Source organism: Oreochromis aureus, linkage group 3 (genome assembly GCF_013358895.1).
Source record: "Oreochromis aureus strain Israel breed Guangdong linkage group 3, ZZ_aureus, whole genome shotgun sequence".
Taxonomy (NCBI): Eukaryota; Metazoa; Chordata; class Actinopteri; order Cichliformes; family Cichlidae; genus Oreochromis; species Oreochromis aureus.
This window is the reverse complement of record NC_052944.1, coordinates 131992848-132019504: the sequence shown is the minus strand read 5'-3', so window position 1 is coordinate 132019504 and position 26657 is coordinate 131992848. Positions and strand designations below refer to the sequence as shown.

Sequence of the window (26657 nt, the reverse complement as noted above, 5' to 3'; positions counted from 1 at the left end):
TGAATTTTCTTCTTATTAACTTTCAGTAAACCTGAACTAAGCTGAAGCTGCTTTACCTCATGTTTTTTATGTCACTTCAGTAAAACCTAATGCCGACTTCATAACAACAAACTGAGTTTATCTGATCCAAAGTTTCTCCTGATATAAGAGCTGAACATCAGATCCAAACATCACAGAAACAAACAGTCAAACTGTTAAAAGAGGAAACAAAGCAAACTTACAGTTTCTTTACACATAGACACCAACAACAAGCTCCAATCCACACCTGGACACTAAACACAGACACACAGGTGAGCTGCTTCCTGGAAGGAGGCAGGACTCCACCTGAAGAGTGTGAGAGGGCCGCACCTTCATGTGTTCACTCCAGAAATATGCCGTCTGACTGCTCAGACTGGCTCAGAGTGAACAAACTGATCACAGCTTGTCTCTGACACAGCAACAGTGTTTACTTTGATTGGAATATCAGCCCTTTCAGCATCTATCTTTAGCCTGGTCCACGATGTGGTTGAAGACACTGCAGAAGATGTTTGGCTGCTGGGCAGTGAAACCAGAGCAGTGCAGGGTAATAAAGAATCACACAGCAGTCTGGAAACACCGTGTTCATTGTGTGTGAGTTTGTTTCTTCCTGTGATGGTGAGATAAAGTTTCATCAAACTTTGAAGCATTCCAGCTAACTGCCTCACAGAGGTTCACATGTGGAGGCTTCATGTGTACACAACCCCCCCTGCTTGGCAAACAAAGCCACACAGACAGAGTTATTACAGGTCATGTTAAGTGCAGTATTTGTGAGACAGCTCTTGTTGTTACCAGTGTGTGTTTCACTGTGTTGTACGGTGGCCCCTAGAGACAAAGCATGTACTAACTCCAAAACACTTAAAAATTCCAAATAGCATGTACAAACTCCAAAAAACGTACAGAATCCAAAACACATGCAAAATCCAAAAAACGTAAAAAATCCAAAATACATGTAAACTCCAAAACACTTACAAAATACAAAACACATGCAAACTCAAAAACACAACGGAAGTGCTCCAGGACGCTAGGGGCAGTTTTGAGCTCAATTTACAAAATAAACGGCAACTTTGTTGCAAACACATGGGCTGTATGGGACTGTCTAGCCTCCATCGCGCTGCCCAGATTGCCTAGCAACCATGATACTAACCGCTGGAAACGTGTCAACTTTGTTTGACAGAAATGAAGGAGAACATATTTTGTTCATTAGTTTGTATCTACATGAGCTTTGTGTGATTTGATAAGTATCTGAGGCTGAGACCACAGGACTGTAAAACATGATGTTTGGGCTTCATTTCTATACTGAACGGCCATTTTAAGATTAGCTAGTAAATAACAGTTAGCTAATGTTGTTCATGAGACTAAAGTCTCACTTCGGTAATGTAAATATAATATGACAAATATTATAGTTATTATATTAATCATTATTAGCTATTACAGTAGTGAACATGAACTCTGTGTCAAATTATGAGGGGCCGTACAAGCCAAAATTCATTCTTTCACTCTCACATACATATATTTTCACTCTCACATACATACATTCTTCTTTCACACACATATATATTTTCACTCTCACATACATATATATTTTCACTCTCACATACATATATATTTTCACTCTCACATACATATATATTTTCACTCTCACATACATATATTTTCACTCTCACATACATACATTCTTCTTTCACACACATATATATTTTCACTCTCACATACATACATTCTTCTTTCACACACATATATATTTTCACTCTCACATACATATATATTTTCACTCTCACATACATACATTCTTCTTTCACACACATATATATTTCACTCTCACATACATATATATTTTCACTCTCACATACATACATTCTTCTTTCACACACATATATATTTTCACTCTCACATACATATATATTTTCACTCTCACATACATACATTCTTCTTTCACACACATATATATTTTCACTCTCACATACATACATTCTTCTTTCACACACATATATATTTTCACTCTCACATACATACATTCTTCTTTCACACACATATATATTTTCACTCTCACATACATACATTCTTCTTTCACACACATATATATTTTCACTCTCACATACATATATATTTTCACTCTCACACACATACATTCTTCTTTCACACACATATATATTTTCACTCTCACATACATATATATTTTCACTCTCACATACATACATTCTTTCTTTCACACACATATATATTTTCACTCTCACATACATATATATTTTCACTCTCACATACATACATTCTTCTTTCACACACATATATTTTTTCTCTCACATACATACATTCTTCTTTCACACACATATATATTTTCACTCTCACATACATACATTCTTCTTTCACACATATATATTTTCACTCTCACATACATATATATTTTCACTCTCACATACATACATTCTTCTTTCACACACATATATATTTTCACTCTCACATACATACATTCTTCTTTCACACACATATATATTTTCACTCTCACATACATACATTCTTCTTTCACACACATATATATTTTCACTCTCACATACATATATTTTCACTCTCACATACATATATTTTCACTCTCACATACATATATTTTCACTCTCACATACATACATTCTTCTTTCACACATATATTTTTTCTCTCACACACATATATATTTTCACTCTCACATACATATATTTTCACTCTCACATACATATATTTTCACTCTCACATACATACATTCTTCTTTCACACACATATATATTTTCACTCTCACATACATACATTCTTCTTTCACACACATATATTTTCACTCTCACATACATATATTTTCACTCTCACATACATATATTTTCACTCTCACATACATATATTTTCACTCTCACATACATATATTTTCACTCTCACATACATACATTCTTCTTTCACACACATATATTTTCACTCTCACATACATATATTTTCACTCTCACACACATATATTTTCACTCTCACATACATACATTCTTCTTTCACACACATATATATTTTCACTCTCACATACATACATTCTTCTTTCACACACATATATATTTTCACTCTCACATACATATATTTTCACTCTCACACACATATATATTTTCACTCTCACATACATATATTTTCACTCTCACACACATATATATTTTCACTCTCACATACATACATTCTTCTTTCACACACATATATATTTTCACTCTCACATACATATATATTTTCACTCTCACATACATACATTCTTCTTTCACACACATATATATTTTCACTCTCACATACATATATTTTCACTCTCACATACATACATTCTTCTTTCACACACATATATATTTTCACTCTCACATACATACATTCTTCTTTCACACACATATATATTTTCACTCTCACATACATACATTCTTCTTTCACACACATATATATTTTCACTCTCACATACATACATTCTTCTTTCACACACATATATATTTTCACTCTCACATACATATATTTTCACTCTCACATACATATATTTTCACTCTCACATACATACATTCTTCTTTCACACACATATATATTTTCACTCTCACATACATATATATTTTCACTCTCACATACATATATTCTTCTTTCACACACATATATATTTTCACTCTCACATACATATATATTTTCACTCTCACATACATATATTCTTCTTTCACACACATATATATTTTCACTCTCACATACATACATTCTTCTTTCACACACATATATTTTCACTCTCATACATATATTTTCACTCTCACATACATATATATTTTCACTCTCACATACATACATTCTTCTTTCACACACATATATATTTTTCTCTCACATACATATATTTTCACTCTCACATACATACATTCTTCTTTCACACACATATATATTTTCACTCTCACATACATATATATTTTCACTCTCACATACATATATTTTCACTCTCACATACATACATTCTTCTTTCACACACACATATATATTTTCACTCTCACACACATACATTCTTCTTCACACACATATATTTTCACTCTCACATACATATATTTTCACTCTCACATATATTCTTCTTTCACACACATATATATTTTCACTCTCACATACATACATTCTTCTTTCACACACATATATTTTCACTCTCACATACATATATTTTCACTCTCACATACATATATATTTTCACTCACATACATACATTCTTCTTTCACACACATATATATTTTCACTCTCACACACATACATTCTTCTTTCACACACATATATTTTCACTCTCACATACATATATTTTCACTCTCACATACATATATTTTCACTCTCACATACATATATTCTTCTTTCACACACATATATATTTTCACTCTCACATACATACATTCTTCTTTCACACACATATATTTTCACTCTCACATACATATATTTTCACTCTCACATACATATATATTTTCACTCTCACATACATACATTCTTCTTTCACACACATATATATTTTCACTCTCACATACATATATTTTCACTCTCACATACATACATTCTTCTTTCACACACATATATATTTTCACTCTCACATACATATATATTTTCACTCTCACATACATATATTTTCACTCTCACATACATACATTCTTCTTTCACACACATATATATTTTCACTCTCACACACATACATTCTTCTTTCACACACATATATTTTCACTCTCACATACATATATTTTCACTCTCACATACATATATTTTCACTCTCACATACATATATTTTCACTCTCACATACATATATTTTCACTCTCACATACATACATTCTTCTTTCACACACATATATATTTTCACTCTCACATACATATATATTTTCACTCTCACATACATATATTTTCACTCTCACATACATATATTTTCACTCTCACATACATATATTTTCACTCTCACATACATATATTTTCATTTATGCATTCCTACATTTTGCTCTCATTTACATGCATTCAATATGCATTTAATCTCACAAATAATATATGTATGTAAGCAGAGAATGCATACATGTCAGAAGAAAATATATGTATGCAAGAGAATAATGTATGTGAATGAAAAGTATAGTGGAAAGGAAGGAGTTTAATGGAACGGAAGGCTGGGTGTCTGTACCGCTGTGATTGGCTGAGAAGCACGCGGGTCACTTTCAAGTGTCTGACAGCATTGAGGGGAGAAGAGATTCGAGTTCTTCAGCAAGCTATCGGGTGTTAAGAAATATTTTATCATCTCCTGAAACGGTCACATCGTTGTCCTCGCCACTTGATCGAGATGGGACGGGCTCAACTTTTTTTTTACGCATGCGCTCAGAATAGTGGCACAGAAATAACGCCATAGTAACCCAGAAAGAGTAATATTTCAAACTCCGCCACTCTGTGCTTCTCTGCCACTGCCTCGTTTGAGTTTTGGACGAAATGGATTCTGGGATATTGCATTTCGTCATTTCAAGCCGATTGGAGACCAGAACAGCCAATCAGATATTTTTGCATCCAAGTCTGTGATTGGCTGGTTTTGTGGCACAAAAATAACGCCATAGGTCACAAAATAAACTTTTAAGATATTTTCATGCGAGAATGGTGCTGTGTAAACTTCAAATATCTGCTTGATTCATCAAGACATCACATATTTCCATAAGTGCTCTAATGTTTTCGGAGATGCCTGTTACCTATGGCCTTATTTTTGTCCCACTATTCTGAGCGCACCTAAAAAAAATTTGAGCGCACCTAAAAAAAATTTGAGCTCACGTAAAAAAAAAAGTTGAGCCCGTCCCATCTCGATCAAGTGACGAGGACAACGATGTGACCGTTTCAGGAGATGATAAAATATTTCTTAACACCCCGATAGCTTGCTGAAGAACTCGAGTTTCTTCTCCCCCCTCCATACTGTCAGACACTTGAAAGTGACCCGCGCGTGCTTCTCAGCCAATCACAGCGGTACAGACACCCAGCCTTCCGTTTCCATTAAACTCCTTCCGTTTCCACTATACTCTTTCATTCACATACATATATTTTCTTCTGACATGTATGCATTCTCTTCTTACATACATATATTATTTGTGAGATTAAATGCATATTGAATGCATGTAAATGAGAGCAAAATGTAGGAATGCATAAATTAAAATGTATGTATGTGAGAGTGAAAATATATATGTGTGTGAGAGTGAAAATATATGTGTGTGAGAGTGAAAATATATGTGTGTGAGAGTGAAAATATATGTGTGTGAGAGTGAAAATATATGTCTGTGAAAGAAGAATGTATGTGTGTGAGAGTGAAAGAATGAATTTTGGCTTGTACTGCCCCTCATACGTTAGGGCAGCATCTCATTGTTGGATAAAAATATAATATATTCAGACTGGTTGACTGGCATAGACCCTATGTGTGTGTCTCTCTCTGTCCATTTGTGTGTCCATATTTGATTTTGTGTGTATCTGTTGGCTGTTATTTCTTGTTTTTTTTAATTTATTTTTATTTCTTTATATTTATTTTCACAGGTGAACAACAATTAGCTTTGAGGGAACTTAACCATGTTCCGCTTTTTTTTCAGCTTGTCATTTTGCTTTTCCAATATTTCTACTTCAGTTATTGCTATTCTGCTAAATTATAGTATTTCTGCTACTTTTTAGTATTTCTGCCAAATTATAGTATTTCTACTGAATATAGTATTTCTGCTAAATCATTGTATTCTTGTTAAGTTATCATGTCTCTCTTAAATCACAGTATTTTTGCTAAGATGTTATGTTACTATTCCAAATCATAGTATCTCTGTAATGTTTACGTATTTCTGGCTAAACATATTCTTTCTGTTATCTTGTACTATTTCTCCTAAATTCTTGTATTTCTGCGAAGTTTTCATGGTTTTGCTGAGTTACAATATTTCCGAGAAGTTCTACTATGTTATTGTATTTCTTCCAAGTATTATATTTCCTCTAAGATATTGCAGTTCTGCTACGTAATTACATTTTTGCAAAGTTCCTTTGCTTCGGCAGTTTTTACAATTTCTGCAACTTTTTTAGCTTTTTCATCTAGTTTTAGCAGACAGCTTCAGCTTTGAAGCATCCATACAGCATTTTCGCAGGAAATGCAAATTTTTCTAGTTTTTATTTGTGGTTTTAAATTTACTCGTCATAGGAAGAACAAATGCCAGCTGCTTAATTTTTTGTTAGGACAGGCAAAAATGGCAGTGTATATCAGCAGGAAGAGAAAGGTGACAGAAGGGCTGAATGTTGGGGTAGTCCCTGTGTTTGTCAATATGGTGAAGTCTAGGCTGTTGCTAGAATTTAATTTCTATAAGACAGCCTCAGACCTACTTATCTTTTCTCAGGTCTGGGGTTACAGTGAGGCAATCTGTAGTGTGGCGGAGGGGGACCTAGTTTTTGGGAAGATGTTGATGTAATTTTTTGATATATTGTGCTTTTTTTGATTGATTTTGTGTTACACTTCATTATCACGGGTGTCGATTATCTCATGAGTAATAAATGTATTTTTTAAAATCAAATCTCTCTCTCTCTCTCTCTGGGTTCTGCGGGAGGAGCGAGTGTTTTTTCCCCTAACTGGATTCCCCGGAGCCTTTTCCCTGTCACTGCTTTGTATATAGCACCACCCCTGTACTACTTGTATATACACCTGGTGGAACTGTAATAAATACCCACTGTGTGCCTCTAAGCTTCTGAGTCCTGCGTGTGAGTCCTCAAACGAACCGTGACACTTTCCTGTTGACTTCAATCACTAGGCTGTTTTTTCTCTAATAAGGCCATGAAAATGCTAAAAAAAAAAAATGTCTCATAGGCTTTATTGACATCCTTGTGTTTATACACAATAGTCCAATCTTGTTTTATTAACTCACTTTTGAGACACTGTATTGTCTTTTCTTTTCTCATTCTTTTATATATCCTCTTACATTCATTTCTATGAACTTCATAACAACAGTCATAAGTTACAAAAACTAGTAAGTGATCACTTATATCATTTATCAATATCCCTCCTTTTATATTTTCTTCCATTACATTTGTAAAAATATTATCTAATAGAGTTGCACCATGAGTGGTTATTCTCGTCGGTCTTGTTATCAGGGGAAATAATCCTATACATGGAATCAATGAATTCTTCAATATTCTTATTATGGATTGGTAATATCAGTAAAACAATATTAAAATCTCCACAAATAAACATTCTTTTCTGATTCAGATTTATAAATAAGTCCTTTATAATGTCCTTAAAAGTCTCAATCCTTAACCCTGGTGTTCTATATATACCACTGACAATTATATATTTTTTTATTTTTTTCATATTTATTTCCACTGTTATACATTCCATCACTCGTCATTCTTCTCATTTTTTCAAACCTTACATTTTTATCAACATAGAGTGCCACCCCACCTCCTTTTTTTATTAGTCCTATCTAAGTGGAGAAATTCATATCCCTCTATCTCAAAATCTTCTTCTTTTCCAATGTTTATCCAAGTCTCTGATATTGCTATCACATCAAATGGTTGATTAGATGGTGCTATATATTCTTTAATATATTGAAAGTTTGCATATAGACTTCTACTGTTCAAATGAACCATCGTTATATTCTTACCCTGCTCTATGTTCGTATTAAATTGTTCCATTGTATAATAATTAGTCCTTTAATATTTTGGTAAAAAAAATACAGTCAGGATCTATATTGCTATCATACCCCAGTGTCCCACTTTCAACATCCATTTGATTTGTTCCTTGAAATCTGCCAGACATCTAACTTTATCATATATTTTATCCACACACTATTACCTTTAACAATACTTTGTCTTAGCCAAGTACCAACCAATTTGACAGTACATTGAAAGTGCCATTGACCATCCCAATGCTTTGCCTTACATTTTATTAGCCATATTTTTCTAATTCCGTCAGCTCTTTAATGACTAAAGACCTTTGCCTGCTCCGGTGTTCCATTTAACTTAATGAACGCCTTACAATCTGTTGTCCAGATTGACTGTATTTTCTTCTGTTTTCTTAATAATCTTGCTTGTCGTGCAATATCTGCATTTTTCTTGATTAAGCGTTCATTAACATACACATTCATTCCTTTCAGCTTTCTTCCTTGCTTCAGTAACTCTTTCTTCCCCTTCCTATTAACAAATCTTATAATAATGGCGGGTTTTTGATTCGTGTTTTTCCTTGGAAGAGCATTGGCATCCCCCACTGTCCTTACTATCCATTTCAATGCCTTTACTATTGAAAAAGGCCATTACCTGTTCTTCCAGGGAGCGCAACTCTTGCTCAGGTGGCTCCCCTCTCTCTTCTGCTGCTGCCCGTGCATATGTCTGATGCTTGGTTTCCAGACCTGTTACTATCACATCTGTTATTCTCAAGTATTGTTCCAACTTTGCTACTCGTCCTTCCAACATAGCAATAAGAGAAGACAGGTAAAGATCAGTAAAGAAACAACTTCCCCACACCAAAGCAGAAAGAATTTAGCAGGGTGAACTGCCTTTCCAGTTCTCCATCTGTCCACCAGGTGTCCTCAGTTTACCAGCAGTCCCGGTTCCTCTAGGTCACTTGACACCCTGACCAACTGTTCCCTGTTTCCTGGTTCCCTTCTCATTTTCTACACCAGATTCAACCAGGTCATTGTAATCATTACCATCAAATTCTATTAAAAACATTTTAAACTAAAATGTGGTTAATAATATCCAGCTGGGGTGTGTGTGTCTACCTGCTCACTGATGACATCACCCGGTCCCTTCTCTGTGATTGGCTGCTGTGTGTGTGTGTGTGTGTGTGTGTGTGTGGGTGTATGCATGTTTGAGCGCTCACAGATTCAGAGAGTGAGAGTCACAGAGCTGCTGCTGCTGATGAAGATGAAGGTGTGGGTGCTGCTCTTCGTTCTCTCCTCTGTCCTCTTTGTCTCCGCTGATCGTGAGTCTCTGATTCCCTTTTAAAACATAATTTAAAGCTGTATATAAGTTTAAACAACCAGGAAATACAACATGTACTACATGGACTACTTACACTCTTAGGAATTTTGATAAATTCTAGTTCCAAAATTGATTTTCCTCTGATCCAGAAAACCATTTTGTAAGGTCAGGCACTTGCAATGTCTGTTCAAATTTATCCCAAAGGAGTTTAATGTGGTTGAGTTCAAGTCAGGCCACACCAAATTCCTCCAGCCAGCCTTTATGTAACTTATTTTGTGCACTGGTGTAGAGTATTGTTGGAACAGAAAAGAGCCTTCCCCAAATTATTCTCAGAAAATTGGAAGCATTAAATGGCTGAAAATGACTTGTTAAGCTGAAACATTAAGATTTGTTTATTCACTGAAAGTGAAAATATACCTTTGTCTGTACTGTGAGTAAGGACTGAATAATAGATACTGAATCAGTCCTCTTTTCTTCTCAGTTCTACACGAGAGTACCCGAATTATTGGCTGTTCAGACCATGATGGAGAGGATATGTATACACTGGATGATGAAGAGGCCTGGTATGCTGACTTCATCAACCACAGAGGAGTTGATTCTCTTCCCGACTTTGTAAGTCATCCAAGCTTTGATGGACTGTATGATCTGGCTGTTAGTCAACAAGAGCTCTGCAAGTATAACCTGGAAAAGATGCGTCAGGGTATGAAGGACATCCCCACAGAACTCGGTAATAACAAATCTGCTGCCATGTTTTCCACTCTTTAAGTACAACCACACAGTCTTCAGCAGAAAAAGATCTGTTTCACAGATTTAAGGTAAATGAAATAATATATTCTCTTAGAGAGTTATTCTAACCTTCCCCATCTATCTACCTGCCTCAAACAGCCTGAGGACTGATTTGTACACGAAGGAGAAAATTTGCATTAAAAATTCAAAAGATATTACATTTTTGCTCCAAGTACACCTCTTTTTTTGCTTCCACAACTGTCTTCAGTGGATAAGGTCAGCTAACCAGTCAGCAGCAAAAGTTCCCAGTTTTGGCAAATGTTGCCTACAAATTCAAGTCATTTCAAAAAAACTATTGTAACAAATGTTCAAAGAACATTTTCATTCAAAAGGTCATTTAGGTTTCTGTTAAAAGTTAAACTGAAACAACGTTTTGATTGCACCAGCCTAAATTATACTTTGAGAATATTCTTGTAGTTCAATATTACATAATTATAATGAAAAAAAAAAAACATCTAATTGCAACATGTTTCAGGATCTTATATTGAGATGTATTTTTTCATTTTTCACTCTTACCATGAAAAAAAAAGGCCAGCTTTAGTGACAATCCTAATAGTATATCATATTCCAAGGGTATGGGGCAGCACTGTGGTTAGCACTGTTGCTTTACACGTCCTGAGTTCACCATCAGGCCGGGGTCTTTCTGTGTGGAGTTTGCATGCTCTCCCATGTCTGTGTGGGATCTCTCTGGGTACTCCAGCTTCCTCTCACAGTCCAAAGACATGAAGTTAGCAGGGTTAGGTTAATTGGTGATTCTAAATTGTCCATAGGTGTGAATGTGAGTGCAAATGATTGTCAGTGTCTGTTTTAGACCTGTGGCAGACTGGTGACCTGTTCAGTGTGTACCCTGCCTCTCGTCCTAAGAAAGCTGGGATAGGCTCCAGTCTCCCTGTGACCCTGACAAGGATAAGTGGAAAAGGATCAATGGATGGCTATTCCAATGGTCTAAATCTTGTCAGTTTAGGACATTGGTCAATTTAGATATTTTTTTATTTGATACGTGGCCTCACTGCAAGAAGGTTGTGTGTTCTAACCTGGCCCTTTCCATGTGGAGTTCTGTCCTTCCATAGTCTGAAGACAGATATTTTAGTAATCCATAAATTAACTTCAACTACATTCTGGAAACATTTCAAAATCCTCCCAATAAAAATTGGGTTCTTAGGGTGTATTATGTAACATTATTATTGCTTAACCAGATATATTTGCCATGTATGTAGAGAGCCTTATCCTGCATTTTTTTTTTTTTTTTTTTAAAAAGAGACTTTAAGAACAAAATAATTCCACACTCATGGAATACAGAGGATAGAAGTTAATGACATGCAGTAGTGGGTTAGGGTTAGTCAAAAGAGTTTCTTCTGTGTATCATTGGAAGTTCCCGAAACAGCCCGAGATTAAATCCACAAAAGAACCTTCTCAATAAAGACATGAATAAAATAAAATGACTTTCAACACCTGATCCTGTCTCGATGAGTGAGCAAAATATCATCCACAGATGAAGTCCTACCGGTCATACCAGAAGTGTTTCAGATTTTCTTTTCTGAATAACAAAGATTGAAAGAATTTGTAAAAACACACATTTAACATGATGAGAAAAGTAAACAAATTAAACTACTACTAAATCAAAGAAAGGAGAAGGAAAAACCCAAGCTTCAGAAACATGACACACAGGAGTGAAACACAGAACTTCCTGTTTATCACATGACTTTGGTAATTTTCCTAACATCAGTTTTCACATATTCATGTTTTTTGAAAACACATTTCATTAACAGACACTTTTTCATTTCAGTGTTTCTATGCTTTTTTGTTGATTATAAGGTCTCACATTCATTTTTTTTTAATTTTATTTGAATAGTTTTATTCTGTTAAATGTTATTTATTTAGCATCACACACCTTATGCAGTTCCAGTACATACTGTACACTGATTTCTGTTTCTTATAATGGTCTTTTATATATTTAGTACAGCCTTTTAGAGCTGAGTTATTGATACTGTACATGTTTGTGCTCAGATGCTCCTTCCAGTCTGATCATCTACACTACACTAAATGTGGAGCTCGGAGTCCAAAACACTCTGATCTGTCATGCGACTGGTTTCTATCCCGCTCCCGTCAACGTCACCTGGACCAAGAACGAACATCAGGTCACTGAAGGAACCACCATCACTGTTCCCTTCCCCAACAAAGATGGTTCCTTCAGACAGACGTCCAGACTGGACTTCATTCCACAGCAGGGTGACATCTACAGCTGCACCGTGGAACATGTGGCCCTGACCCAACCAATGACCAGGATCTATGGTGAGCAAAGTCAACTCCGTTTTATTTACTTTTTACCAGTTCAAAACATGTGTCTCATTGAGTTTTTCATATAGTCTAAAATAACCATGACACAGTTCTAGTGTAGATGATCCAATGAAACTTCTCTCCCCTCTTCTTGTTTATGATTCTATGGTTCAAGTAAAATTTCTTCCATCTATGACTGATCCAAGCTGACCTGAATTCAACAGTCAAATTCTTGGAAGTTGACATATTGTGTTCCATACTCTTTGCCAATTTGGTGTTTATTTAGGTTATTGAGTTCTGATTATAATGCAAGTCATTCTTCATCCAGTAACCCTGAGGCAATTTGGTGACACTGCATTTTCCAGAATGGTGTAGTTCCACATTAAAAGGCAAAGGATCAGATCCCATGTTCTAATAACATTACCCATGAAAGCACCTGCAATGAAGTAAAAACAATTAGTCCTAGCACGGGACCTTGTGGAACTCCAACACTAAGTGACTGTATCTAAATGAGAAGTTTCATGTCCCTCTGTGTTTCTGTCTGTAGATGTTGAGAGTGCTGAGCCCAGTGTTGGACCTTCTGTGTTTTGTGGATTGGGTCTGGCTATTGGTCTGCTCGGAGTGGCTGCTGGAACCTTCTTCCTCATCAAAGGAAATGAGTGCAGCTGATTGGCTGGAGCTGTTGTTTTAATAAGTCAGGTTTAGTCTGTAATTTGATTACACAGAACCAGAAGTTGTACTAGTAATGAAGGAAGACCCCATTCTCTGATAAACTGTTGCTTTTTAATGAATTTGTGTTTATAATATAAGCGAAACATCTGGATAAAGACTTGTCACACAAAGCAGTGGCAGATATTCAGAATGATCTCAGACCTTTCAATACACACGTATATGTTCATGGGTACTTACTCTTCAATTGTAGGGAACATTTCTTTTCAGACTCTTCTTTTCTCACCAATAATAGCGTTGAAAAGTTGTAATAATCCTACATAATTTGTAGAAAGAAACATTGTGCTGACACTTGATCATAAGAAATGAGCACTTTCCCTTCATTAGGATGTTTCAGATATGAAAAAGTTTTGTTGTTTAATGTGGCTTTTTTTTTTCCATTAACATGATCATCAATGTCTGAAAGTGGATATTCAGAAGTCTGAACATTTACTGAGGAAAATTAAAAACATTTATTTCACGCTAATTTAATTTTCCCTTCTTATTTGTCTGGTGTTGTGGAAACTAGTTTAATGGTATTTTTGTCTTGTTGATCAGTTGCTCTTATTATGTTGCTTATTGAGGATGAGTCTCATGTTTTTTTTTAATGATTAAACTGAATCTGTCACATTGATTTCAAAACTATAAACTGATTTATTTTCCTCTACAGCTTTGATTGCTAATTCATTATAACTTTAATTAAACATTAAATAATAAAAATACAACAATGTATACAATGTGTCCAAAAGCACAGCCCAAACCTGCATCGTGTGATGGATGTACAAAATCCTTGAAGCGCAGGCCAAAAGAGCAGTGTGGCAGCAATCTTCCACACCAGCTTATTAATCAAACAAAGACCATGCTCTTTGAAAAACCAAAAAAAAGTCCAAAAATTGTTTTATTTATTGTTATTCTATTGTAAACTCAACCCTTACTGTACTACTTACTACTTTTGATGACTCTCTTATTCACCTGGGTGTCATTTGAAGCCCTTCCTAGGGCAGAATCCAAAGAATCTTTGCCTCCCAACCTCCCTCCCGGCACCTCCTCCTCCTGTGTACACCATAACAATCTATCACGGCTGGCGAGGAAGGCCGTGTGGAGGTAAAGTGAGGACCCAAGTGCAGGCAGAGGTTATGAGGAGAAGCGAGTTTTACTTACCAATGGAAGAACTACAGATAGCAGTGGAGGTGGTGAGGACATGAACTAAGAAATAATCTAAACTGTGAAAACCTAAACACGTGGAACTGAAGACAACTCACGGGATGACATGCAGAGGAACACCGGAAACAACGCGGAAGAAACAAGGGGAGACATCACAGACGGACCAGCAACCAGCAGGAGAAAACACAGGGCTTATATATTCACAGTGCAATCGGAAAACACAGCTGGGAGAAATCAGAACTGACGAGACAAGGAAGCAAACCAGAATACACTGACATAAGACCAGTTTTGGGGAGTAACGGAATACATGTACCGCCGTTACGTATTTAAAATACAAAATATGAGTAACTGTATTCCGTTACAGTTACCATTTTAAAAGGTGGTATTCAGAATACAGTTACTTTGTTGAAATAAAGGGATCACACAGCGGTCTTTTCCTGTTTCATATGTTAGGCTTTCCCCTCTCTATTTTTGGTAATTCCACGCCGGTGGAAACCCAAACAAAACACCCATTAAGAGGCTCTAATGCGTGTGTCTCAATCCACATCACCCCTATTTGCGGCCCGCATAATGACGTTACAATTTTTTTTTTGTTGTTGTTTTTTTAATTATTGCTCAAAAAATTATTTAATATGAAGGCAATAGGCAGAGTGTTACAGGCATAGCCTACTCTGTAGCCTCATGGGCAGTGTAGCCCAGTTGTAAGTAAGCTATTAAGACTCGACTGTACACTGTGTTCGTGTTTTTCTCCGAAACAGTAAGTTCCGTTGGAGCAGCCTTTCAACGCCTCTCTCTGTCTCTGGCAAGCAAAGTTGACCCAGACAACAAAGTAAAGCTAGTTTTCGGCTCCGAGCCCGACACGGAACCCGACATATTAGCCAGAGGTCCCTTTACTACGGTTCGGAGCCGCGGACCCGTTTTATATACACGCGATTAGTTTTCTATACGAGATCGCTGCAAAAAGTGCAGCCTTACCTAATGTCCACCTACTGTTACTCATTTTATATTAAGATTTAAAAATCTAGTTGCTGTTGGTATGGCGAGTAGCGCTCAGTAATAGTACATTCATGTAGTTATAAAAAGCATGATAATATATTAACTAATCCAAAGTATTCAGAATACATTACTCTCATTGAGTAACGTAACGGAATACGTTACAAAATACATTGTGGGGCATGTATTCAGTATTCTGTAGTGAGCTAGCATGAATACAGAGCTACAGATGCGGCTACAGCCACAACATTTTCATGGTGTCTGAAGAAGAAGACTGAAGACTGATGGTGAACCAGGCTCCGCCATCAGCCAGCAGGCCACAGCCAGGCTCCACCATCAGCTAGCAGGCCCAGCCAGCAGGCCACAACCAGGCTCCACCATCAGTCACCAGGCCACAACCAGGGTCCATCATCAGCCACCAGGCCACAACCAGGCTCCATCAAGAGCTAGTGAAGTTACAGGAAAAGGCAGGCAAGGCTCAGGACTGATTGGAGCTGCAGTAAAAAAGGGGCACAAGTATTGAGCAGATGCTACCTAAAAGAAGTAATGTCAATGAGGAGGAACTGGAGGACATAAAAAAATCTCTGAACTTTATGTCAGAAGAAATAACAACCATTGCAAAACAACAAAAATTGATAATCAACTTAACTGAGGATATTAAAGAATTAAGAAGCCAAAGTGAGGAAAAGGACAAGAAGATTGCTATGTTGGAAGGATGAGTGGCAGAGTTGGAACAATACTTGAGAATAACAGATGTGATAGTAACAGGTCTGGAAACCAAGCATCAGACATATGCACGGGCAGCAGCAGAAGAGAGAGGGGAGCCGCCTGAGCAAGAGTTGCGCTCCCAGGAAGAACAGGTAATGGCCTTTTTCAATAGTAAAGGCACTGAAATGGATAGTAAGGACACTGAGGGATGCCAATGCTCTTCCAAGGAAAAACAAGAATCAAAAACCTGCCATTATTATAAGATTTGTTTTTTTTTGTTTGTTTTTTTTGTCTGTCCCATTTGGTTCTTTAGCCGTCAGAATTGTTGTCTGAAGACCAACAAGGATACCAAATGGATTTATTTTGCCAAATGGATCATCATGGCATTGCCGTATTGGTCCATTTGATCAAACTTTATTGTTATTATTTATTTTATTTTCAGTTGTTACAGATGGGACAGACATGACTGGGGGATAGGAAAGGGAGAAAGAAAGAGAGGAAGGAAAAGAAAAACAGAAGGGAAAAGGGACAGTGAGAAAGGGCACTTACAAAGACAAAGAGAAAGAGAAAAAAATCTCCTGGATCACCTGTTGAGAGAAAAAGAAGAGAAGACAAGCAAAAAAACCCAAAGCAACATACTAAACACAACACCAATCTAGCTAAGTGTGAACAGCAGTAAATACTAAATATTGAAAGTTGTTGTGCAGCACGCAGGACAGACAGCGCACAATGTGCTTTGAAGTAGCAGCTAAGAAAGGTGTAGTTTATGTCTACGAACAGTGAACACCCGTGTGCACACCTGTGTGGATCAGCACGCTTGTATACAAAAGGTTTCCCCATGTAACGGTCTGCTAGAGGGTGTGGAGGGCCATAGCCCCGTCCCCCAGGGCATGAAGCAGGCATGGAGGAGATCCAGGCTCCAGACATCCAGAGGCCCCAGAGTGCGAGAGCCCAAGGAGTACCACCGGAGGGGCATCCGTGCCACCTTCCTGGGAAGGGCTGAGGAGATCCCCAGACGAAGGGGTCACCCAGTAGCCACGGAGCAGAAGCCAGAGGGGGCTGCACCTGCGTGCCCGCCGGCTCTGCCGGCAGCCAGCTGTGCCAGAGTGAACCGAGTTGCAGGCCCCGAGGCCGGGGCCCGAGGGCCCCTTTGCCCCGGAAGAGGCCTGACCGAGCGACAGGCACCAGGCCCCGCCAAGTAGCCACCGAGAGTGAGCTGGTGCATACCTGAGCGCCCAGCCCCGGACACCAAGAACCACCAATGCACCAACCCCTGAGGGCATCAGTTACCAGCAGGGAGTGTGGTGAGGGGAGATAGGCCTCCACACTTTGGAGGGCCTGGGAGTTCCCAGGGAGGTGGAGTCTAAGACCCGACCTGACATATAGACACAGACAAACAGGCACACACAGACATAAACATGCTTTCCCACCCTCATGCACACATATACAAACACTCAGCACTCACCCAACGTAGGGACAGACATACATAGACATGTACACACAGTCATACTCCCCAAACATACTCTATGCCCCGGGTCCAGGTACCCTCGCCCCCAGAGGGGGAAACGGCACCCAGACCCAAGAGATGTGACCCTTTCCCCCGGGGTGGAGGCAAGCAGACCGCCCCAGGCTCCGCAGCAGCAGGGAGGCCAATATTATAAGATTTGTTAATAGGAAGGGGAAGAACGAGTTACTGAAGCAAGGAAGAAAGCTGAAAGGAATGAATGTGTATGTTAATGAACGCTTAATCAAGAAAAATGCAGATATTGCACGACAAGCAAGATTATTAAGAAAACAGAAGAAAATACAGTCAACCTGGACAACAGATTGTAAGGCGTTCATTAAGTTAAATGGAACACCGGAGCAGGCAAAGGTCTTTAGTCATTAAAGAGCTGACGGAATTAGAAAAATATGGCTAATAAAATGTAAGGCAAAGCATTGGGATGGTCAATGGCACTTTCAATGTACTGTCAAACTGGTTGGTACTTGGCTAAGACAAAGTATTGTTAAAGGTAATAGTGTGTGGATAAAATATATGATAAAGTTAGATGTCTGGCAGATTTCAAGGAACAAATCAAATGGATGTTGAAAGTGGGACACTGGGGTATGATAGCAATATAGATCCTGACTGTATTTTTTTTACCAAAATATTAAAGGACTAATTATTATACAATGGAACAATTTAATACGAACATAGAGCAGGGTAAGAATATAACGATGGTTCATTTGAACAGTAGAAGTCTATATGCAAACTTTCAATATATTAAAGAATATATAGCACCATCTAATCAACCATTTGATGTGATAGCAATATCAGAGATGTCACAACAGGACTGAACTGACTCACGCGCAGGCTCTGAATAGAAAACAAAAGAGTCTTTATTTACAGCAACACCAGGTGATCTATTTACAAAGTGGGGAAGGACGGGCTCCGGGGATCCACACATGAACGGGGGAAAAGACACTTGAAGTCCACACGCACTCCTAACTCCACACTCCATCCACGCTCCACGCCTCATGCTCCTCTTCACAGTCCACAGAAAACACAAAGCTTGCTTCAAACCTCACACACTCGATCGCTCAGGTAACACAGGGGCTGGTCCAGGGAAATCTGTTCACAGAGAGACGAAAGGATTACTACAGGCAGATCGCTAGGAATACACGAGAGAGACACAGTGGGGGAGAGACACAGGAGAGGTGGAGAATAAACCTAACCTGGGTGTCTGTTGTCTTGTGTAGTCTGGAGACGATTGAATGTTGGGGTGGGTATAGTTTCCTCTGCGGTGGGGTGGGGTGGGCTTCCCCAGGTCCTGTGGGGCTTAGCAGCCCCGGTCTGGATGGGCCTGGGCTCCCTTGCCTTGGTGGGTACCAGAGGACGGGGTGCCTACTGGGGTCAGCGGGGGAGCTGGCCCTAAGGAGGGGCATCTTGCCCCTCCCTTCTTTTCCTCCCCATCCCCGGCTGCCTCCCTCTTCCCGCTCCGCCACACCCACCCACACAGGTAGGGCCTTGGGGTGCGGGTGTGTCACCAGGGTGCAGGGGAGGCATTCCCCCCCCCCTCTGTCCCCTTCTGGCCACCTGTGCCTCAATTTTATTTCACAACTTAGACATCCACATTATTCACACTCTCATAACACACACACATATATATATATATAGGGCCTTGAGGGTGACCACGTTAACGGCGTCCAGAGGACGGTCTGTGTTTTCAACCCTACCTCTGGCGCCGGAGCCCACCTCTCAATTTTAAATCCATGTAGACATTGAGGGTTCTCGGGAGGGGCCGTGCTAACACCTGCTGCTCTCTGGCAGCAGCACCATGCCCTCCCTTGTTTTAAATGCACTTTAGAACAACACGCAGCAACACTACACATGAGCGGGAGGAGGGAGGTATGGGGTCTTCACACCTCCCGTTCTCTACTAGCCATCGGGCGGGGGCTGGGAGGAGGTGTTGGCTGTCCGATTGGCCTCCCTGCTGCTGCGGAGCCTGGGGCGGTCTGCTTGCCTCCACCCCGGGGGAAAGGGTCACATCTCTTGGGTCTGGGTGCCGTTTCGCCCTCCGGGGGCAAGGGTACCTGGACCCGGGGTATAGAGTATGTTTGGGGAGTATGATTGTGTGTACATGTCTATGTATGTCTGTCCCTACGTTGGGTGAGTGCTGAGTGTTTGTATATGTGTGCATGAGGGTGGGAAAGCATGTTTGTGTCTGTGTGTGCCTGTTTGTCTGTGTCTATATGTCAGGTCGGGTCTTAGACTCCACCTCCCTGGGAACACCCAGGCCCTCCAAAGTGTGGAGGCCTATCTCCCCTCACCACACTCCCTGCTGGTGACTGATGCCCTCAGGGGTTGGTGCATTGGTGGTTGTTGGTGTCCGGGGCTGGACGCTCAGGTATACACCAGCTCACTCCCGGTGGCTACTTGGCGGGGCCTGGTGCCTGTCGCTCGGTCAGGCCTCTTCCGGGCAAAGGGGCCCTCGGGCCTCCGGCCCGGGCCTGCAACTCGGTTCACTCTGGCACAGCTGGCTGCCCGGCAGAGCCGGGCGGGCACGCCAGTGCAGCCCCCTCTGGATTCTGCTCCGTGGCTACTGGGTGACCCCCTCGTCTGGGGATCTCCTCAGCCCTTCCCAGGAAGGTGGCACGGATGCCCCTCCGGTGGTACTCCTTGGGCTCTCGCACTCTGGGGCCTCTGGATGTCTGGAGCCTGGATCTCCTCCATGCCTACTTCATGCCCTGGGGACGGGGCTATGGGCCTCCACACCCTCTAGCAGACCGTTACATGGGGAAACCTTTTTTTGTATACAAGCGTTGACCCACACAGGTGTGCACACGGGTGTTCACTGTTCGTAGACATAAACTACACCTTTCTTAGCTGCTACTTCAAAGCACATTGTGCGCTGTCTGTCCTGCGTGCTGCACAACAACTTTCAATATTTAGTATTTACTGCTGTTCACACTTAGTTAGATTAACGTGATGGTGTTGTGTTTAGTATGTTGCTTTGTTTTTGTTTGGTTTTTTTTCTTGCTTGTCTTCTCTTCTTTTTCTCTCAACAGGTGATCCAGGAGATTTTTTTTTTTCTCTTTCTCTTTGTCTTTGTAAGTGCCCTTTCTCACTGTCTCTTTTCCCTTCTGTTTTTCTTTTCCTTCCTCTCTTTCTTTCTCCCTTTCCTATCCCCCAGTCATGTCTGTCCCATCTGTAACAACTGAAAATAAAATAAAATAAATAATAACGACAAAGGTTGATCAAATGGACCAATACGGCAATGCCATGATGATCCATTTGGCAGAATAAATCCATTTGGTGTCCTTGTTGGTCTTCAGACAACAATTCTGACGGCTTAAGAACCAAATGGGACAGGCAAAAAAAAAAAAAAAAAAAAAGGAATACACGAGAGTAGACTGAGCTGGGATTTACACTGACAAGAGTCGGCAACGGTCCAGCGACAAGAAACACAGACCTGCCATCTTATGAAGGGACTGGAACACTGTCGGGTGATGAGCCACAACTGTGTGATTGCGACCACTCTCAGAAAAATTATGGTTCGGTCTGGTTACTACTGTTTATGTCAGATTCCGGTACCCATCCCTACTCAGCAGGCAGTCGTAGAGCTGAAGCAGGTAGCATCAACACATAAATCTACTCTACCCGGCTTAAATCACAAGACCACCTCTGACCGAAAAGCTGTAGATTTTTCTTGTTTGCACAAATTAATTCAGATTCACACTAATTCTTTTCACAGCTCCAACAAAATGAGGAAGAGGAGGGAGAAAAACAATTAGATTGAATTACAATTGGATGGAAGTCGAGGACAAGGAGAAGGAAGCTTAGGATGAGGAGGAAGAGAAGCAGCAGGAGCATCTTTAGGGATCTCTATGATGTCATTGAGGTTTGTTTCATTAATATTGTCCTCTCACAAAGAAAGATGACTTGTTTTAGTTCACCTACTTCCTGTATTAAATAGTGATTTGCAAAACCTTGTGGAAAACCACAGAGCAGGCACGTATAGCGCATCTGCAGGTAAATGAACATCAAATCTCTAAGACTAAAATCTGTATTATACTTTTAGTCTTAAGACAATATGTTGTATATTTATCACCCTTATGATAAAACCCATGTCAGCCATTGGTTTATGGACTCAACATTTGCTTTATTGCTATTGCTATGTTGGTTTTTGTGAGCCTTTTGGGACCATATTAAGACGAGGGATCAGAATCTGGAGTCGTGCACACTACTGTTTCATTTAGCGTGTATCCATAAGATTTGTACAGCAGATCCAAGTTGTGCCTTGAAAACAGGAAAGTTGTCTGCATAGAGGAGAACTTTAATAGCAGGCTTGTACAAAGTGAGGCTTTGTGCTCACATTTGCTGCAAACACTTGTTTTAATTCTGTTACCCTGTTTTGATGCAGAATTCACTTGAAATCAGGGAAGAACTGGACTTGTTTTTTATAATGTGTTCTTGTGAATTGATTGTGTATCACATACATTTGATTTGACTTTCTGCGAGACAACAGTCGTCCACTGGCCAAAAAAAGCCTCCACATAATCAAGCCTGGATTTAGAAAAGAATAGCAAAAAAATCTGCACCTCCTGCTTCACATGCAATTTGTGTTTGTGTGTTCAGAGGCGGCGGCGGCGAGAGGGGAGACCTCGGCTCATCCAGCTGGACAGCCTGACCAGGAGGAGTCTACATTAACTCGGCTCTTCCAGGGCACCCTGCAGACTCGGCTGCTGGCAACAGCGAGGGATGATGTGAACGCCAAACTGGAGTCCATCACAGGTCGACTGCAGGTATGCGAGTCAGACCTTCTGAGGAGGGTTTCATTTTTCTCTCTTCTTTATAATTGACCCTTGTTTTCTCTCTCTCAGCTCCTTGTCTTAGAGTGGGAGGGATTTGAAGCACAAAGGGAGGAGCTTGTCGTTTGGTTGGCTGATATGGATGCCCGCCTGAGTGAGGTTGACCAGCTGACAGGAAACACCTGTGAAAAACTGAAACAACTGCAGGTGTGGGGTTGTTTTGATATGACATATATTTGATAAGACACATACGTCAGAGACGTTATCCTAAACTGGACTAACAAAGAACCATGAGTCCAACATTAAACTTGCCTTACATAACGCTGAAGTTCATTGATAATTTTAATCAAAAACTTGTTGTTGAAATATTTTTACTGAACATGCAAACATCTGCTGATGATAATGTGTTGGTTTTATTGGTGTTATGAAGCTATTGCTATTTCTAATGTGTTTTTATCACTTTCTGATGATCATCAGCCTGACGACTTTTTCTCAAACATGCTTTTCAGCATCTCTTTATTGCCCACTTTTCACACACGGTTGCTGTACACGCACAGTCAGCTGTAGCTTTCCACCTCACAGACCTACACATACCAACAACAACACAACAGCAGAGAGAGCACAGACTTAAAGCCAGCGAGGCGGATGCCGCTTAGGTGCCTCAGCCTCCCCTGCAGTGGCACTGCAGACCACGCCCTGCCACACACATTAACCAGTTAAAATAAATATTTATGCAGATATTTTGCAAATATTTATTTTTTCATTGTTTAGTGACATAGTGCTTTTTTCCAATTATTTTTTTTTATTCAGGTCAAGGCTCCGCTACACACTCCAAAAGCCCAAAAGCGATATAAGGATGACGGCTCACAACAGCTTTTGTTTGCTACATGGATAATTTAAGTTCAGCTTTTTAATTCATTTAAAAGAGACCTTCAACTGGGTGTCTTTCTTTTTTGTTATAATTTCAAAGTTCAAAATGTTCAAAATGTGTTTATTACATAAATAAAGTTAAATTTTCTCTGTAGCACTTCATGGATTTCATAAGCAACACACTATAGCTGTTAAAATCTTCCGGTGGCACCACGAGCAGGCAGCGGCTGATAGCGCTCCGGCAAAATTCAGTGTTTATATTGTCATTGTTTTTGTTTTGTTTTGTTTCGCGACTGAGGTACGATGCGTAGGGGAGACCGGGGATAGTTGTAACGTGGGTCAGTTGTAACACTTCTAATTTCTCCAATCAGGGCTAAGTTTCAAATCATGCGATTCACTCTGTACATGCGCAATTCAGTTCTTCTATCACTGGTGAAAAATCAGCACCCTTCGACAAACACAGACAATTTTAGAAGAAAAAAACTAATTTGTAAGCCAAAAAGTAAGTTTTTTGACTTTATTTCATTTTCTAATAGCACTAACTGCTTTGCAGTTAAACTTATCAAACTTAAATTATGTTATTTGTATGTCTATGGGGATATATTCTGTGCATGTCTTTAGTGTTAATGTTTTAGGTGTTAGCTGTAATGCGAGCTAGATTGTGGCTATAGGAGTCTGGGTCAGTTGTAACAGCAACAGCCTGGGTTAGTTGTAACAACCATGAAATGTTACAACTTACCCCACTATTACTTTAACTTTTATTTTTTTGTTTTCTTTGAATTACAGTATGCCTAGGTCATGGAAAAGACAGACTGACCGAGGGGTGCCTCTCAGTATTTTGGAGAGAGCATCAAATGATGTTAGAAATCAGGGAAAGTCCACCAGATCTGTGGCAAAATTGTATGGCATTTGCCATGTCACTTTGCACCGATTTTGTAAAGAGAGGAAGAAGCTGGAAGAGCAGGGATCAATGGAACTCCCACATGTAGGATACCATAGTGGAAAGAAGGTCTTCACTGATGAACAAGAGAAGGAATTAACAGAATACCTGATGAGAGCTGCAGATGCATTTTATGGACTATGTCCACGTGAGGTAAGCAGATAGGAAGCAATAAAGGATAAGACAAGGGAAAGTTAGAAATTTGTAATGGTAGCAATTTAAAATATAGTATATCAGAAATACTAACATATTTCGTGATTAAAATTACAGGTAAAAGAACTGGCATATCAGCTTGCAGTGAAACATGGATGCAAATATCCAAAGTCATGGGACAAATTCTCAAGGGCTGGACCAGACTGGTTCTCAGCCTACATGAAACGAAACCCAACTTTGTCCATTAGAAGTGCTGAGGCTACAAGTCTGGCACGGGCCACCAGTTTTAATCAACACAATGTAGCAATGTTTTTCAAAAAGTTTGATGAAGTGCTAAAGAGACACACCTTAACAGCAAATGACATATGGAATATTGATGAGACTGGCATAACAACTGTGCAAACCCCGGACAGAGTGATTGCAAAACGTGGCACTAAACAAGTTGGAGCAATGACATCAGCAGAGAGAGGTTCACTGGTCACCCTTGCATGTGCAGTTAATGCCATTGGCAACACAATTCCTCCAATGTTTGTGTTCCCACGCATACGTTATGCAGACCACTTTGTCAGAGATGGGCCAGTAGGAAGTATTGGCAGTGGAAATAAGTCAGGATGGATGCAAGAAACAGAGTTCCTCATCTTTCTAAAGCACTTTGCAAACCACACCAAGGTCAGCAATGAAAAAAAAGTGATTCTTCTCATGGATAACCACAGTTCACACCTGTCAATTGCAGCCATTGACTTCTGCAAGAGCAATGGAATTGTGATGCTCACATTTCCCCCTCACTGCAGTCACAAACTCCAACCACTTGACAGGAGTGTTTATGGCCCACTGAAAAAGATGGTGAACAGTGCAAGTGATTCCTGGATGAGAATGAATCCAGGAAAGACCATGACAATATATGAAATACCAGGTCTTGTCAGGACGGCACTTCCTTCCAGCAGCTACACACCAAAGAATATACAGGCTGGATTCCAGTGCTGTGGAATTTGGCCATACAATCCAAACATATTTGAGGACAGTGACTTTGCTCCATCACAGGTCACAGATCGTCCTTCTCCAGCAGTCCATATGGACATTTCTCCAGCTGACCAACAGTCTGCTCCTCTTGCTGCTCATCTCACCAGTCATACAGCTGACGACATGACCACTCCTCCAGATGCTCACATCTCCAGTCTCCCAACTGACCTTCAAGCTGCTCCCTCATCAGGCTGTGATGAAAACCCACAGACCTCCTCGGGCTTTAACCCAGAAGATGTGCAACCCTTACCAAAAGCTGGACCTAGAAAAACCCCTTCAACGGGAAGAAAAAGGAAACAAACAGCAATACTCACTGATACACCAGTTAAGATGGCCCTTGAAGCAGACCAGAGAAGCAGGAAAATAAGTTTTCCAAAGAAGTGGCTGTGCCAGAAACAAGGCAAATCCACTCCTACAAACCTAAAACAATCCAAGCTTTCCACATCACGAAAGAAAACCAGAAAATGAATAACACTAAACAGGACAACACAGATTCCTCAGATGCTGATGAGAATTTCTGTAACTCAAAGCCAAAAGAAGCTTGGGTTAAGTGCCCGACCTGTGCACTATGGGCTCATGAGGCCTGCACTCCAGGACAGCCATACATCTGTCACCACTGTGATTCTGATGGTGATTAAAAACTTGACAAAAACACATACAGTTCATTTGATGAAGCTGGTGCACAGCTACATTTTTTCAGGTTAATTATTATGTTCAAATGTGGCAAGAGTTTTCGGTTATAATCCCCACCGAGCCAATGAAGACTCAATGAAGGCCAACCAAAATTATTGAAAAATTCAGTTGGTGAA

General features: G+C 39.7%; 1 protein-coding gene across 1 annotated transcript; it reads left to right on the top strand.

Annotated features, from left to right (window-relative positions):
- The first annotated feature begins 9792 nt into the window (after positions 1-9792).
- On the top strand, positions 9793-14343 carry LOC116313127 (H-2 class II histocompatibility antigen, A-U alpha chain-like). Its single transcript, XM_031730701.2, has 4 exons — positions 9793-9939; positions 10420-10665; positions 12732-13016; positions 13549-14343. Exons 1-4 carry the CDS (start codon positions 9822-9824, stop codon positions 13668-13670), a joined length of 771 nt encoding a protein of 256 aa, XP_031586561.2. The 5' UTR covers positions 9793-9821; the 3' UTR covers positions 13671-14343.
- The last annotated feature ends 12314 nt before the right edge of the window (positions 14344-26657 follow it).

Coding starts and splice junctions, on each gene's coding strand:
- LOC116313127 (XM_031730701.2), top strand. CDS start 9,822: ATGTTTGAGCGCTCACAGATTCAGAGAGTGAGAGTCACAGAGCTGCTG. Junction 9,940..10,419: donor CCTCTTTGTCTCCGCTGATC/GTGAGTCTCTGA, acceptor TTTTCTTCTCAG/TTCTACACGAGAGTACCCGA. Junction 10,666..12,731: donor GGACATCCCCACAGAACTCG/GTAATAACAAAT, acceptor GTTTGTGCTCAG/ATGCTCCTTCCAGTCTGATC.